This window comes from Brassica oleracea, unplaced genomic scaffold, assembly GCF_000695525.1.
Source record: "Brassica oleracea var. oleracea cultivar TO1000 unplaced genomic scaffold, BOL UnpScaffold04497, whole genome shotgun sequence".
NCBI lineage: Eukaryota > Viridiplantae > Streptophyta > Magnoliopsida > Brassicales > Brassicaceae > Brassica > Brassica oleracea.
This window is the reverse complement of record NW_013621021.1, coordinates 1-960: the sequence shown is the minus strand read 5'-3', so window position 1 is coordinate 960 and position 960 is coordinate 1. Positions and strand designations below refer to the sequence as shown.

The following is a 960-nucleotide window of genomic DNA, read 5'->3' as shown; positions in this document are numbered from 1 at the left end:
ATTGTCTGATAGATTTTTGCGCGTAACTTTCATGGACGAAAGCATGCAGACCATGAACTCAAATGTTCTTTCTTACTTTGTTGCTCCGATTGTGAAGGACCTTACATCAAGCTCTTTCTCTCAGAAGACCCACGTTTTCAAAAGAGTCAAGACCATATTAACCGATGGGTTTAAACTATGTGGTAGAAGATACAGTTTTCTAGCATTCTCGGCCAATCAGCTCAGAGACCGCTCTGCATGGTTTTTCGCTGAAGACGGGAAAACAAGAGTGTCGGATATAAAGACATGGATGGGGAAGTTCAAAGACAAGAATGTGGCAAAATGCGCTGCTAGGATGGGCCTGTGCTTCTCCTCCACATACGCCACTGTAGATGTCATGCCTCACGAGGTTGACACCGAGCTTCCAGAAATAGAGAGAAATGGGTATACTTTCTCTGATGGAATTGGTACAATCACACCTGACCTCGCTTTAGAAATAATGGAGAAACTTAAGTTGGATTCGCACTGCAGCCCTTGTGCTTACCAGATACGTTACGCCGGTTTCAAAGGAGTTGTTGCTCGTTGGCCATCAAAAGATGATGGGATCCGGTTAGCCCTTCGACACAGTATGGATAAGTTCCACTCTAAGCATACAATCTTGGAGATCTGTTCATGGACCAGGTTTCAACCTGGGTTCTTAAACCGGCAGATAATTACCCTCTTATCTGTGCTTGGTGTTCCAGACGAAATATTCTGGGATATGCAGGAAACTATGCTCTGTAAACTGAACCGCATCCTTGATGACACCGATGTCGCATTTGAAGTTCTTACAGCATCATGTGCTGAACAGGGAAACACTGCAGCTATCATGCTAAGTGCAGGATTCAAACCAAAGACTGAGCCACATCTACGAGGAATGCTGTCTTCAGTCAGGATTGCACAACTCTGGGGTCTCAGAGAAAAATCTCGTATTTTTGTTAC

The 960-nt window shown here is 44.4% G+C and overlaps 1 protein-coding gene across 1 annotated transcript; it reads left to right on the top strand.

Annotated features, from left to right (window-relative positions):
- Window positions 1–4: 4 nt before the first annotated feature.
- LOC106321984 (RNA-dependent RNA polymerase 6-like) lies at window positions 5–954 on the top strand (the record flags this gene model as incomplete). The annotated part of the gene is made up of 1 exon (XM_013760193.1): window positions 5–954. A coding segment is annotated over one exon (950 nt), but the record flags the coding sequence as incomplete, so codon positions are not given.
- Between the last annotated feature and the right edge of the window lie 6 nt (window positions 955–960).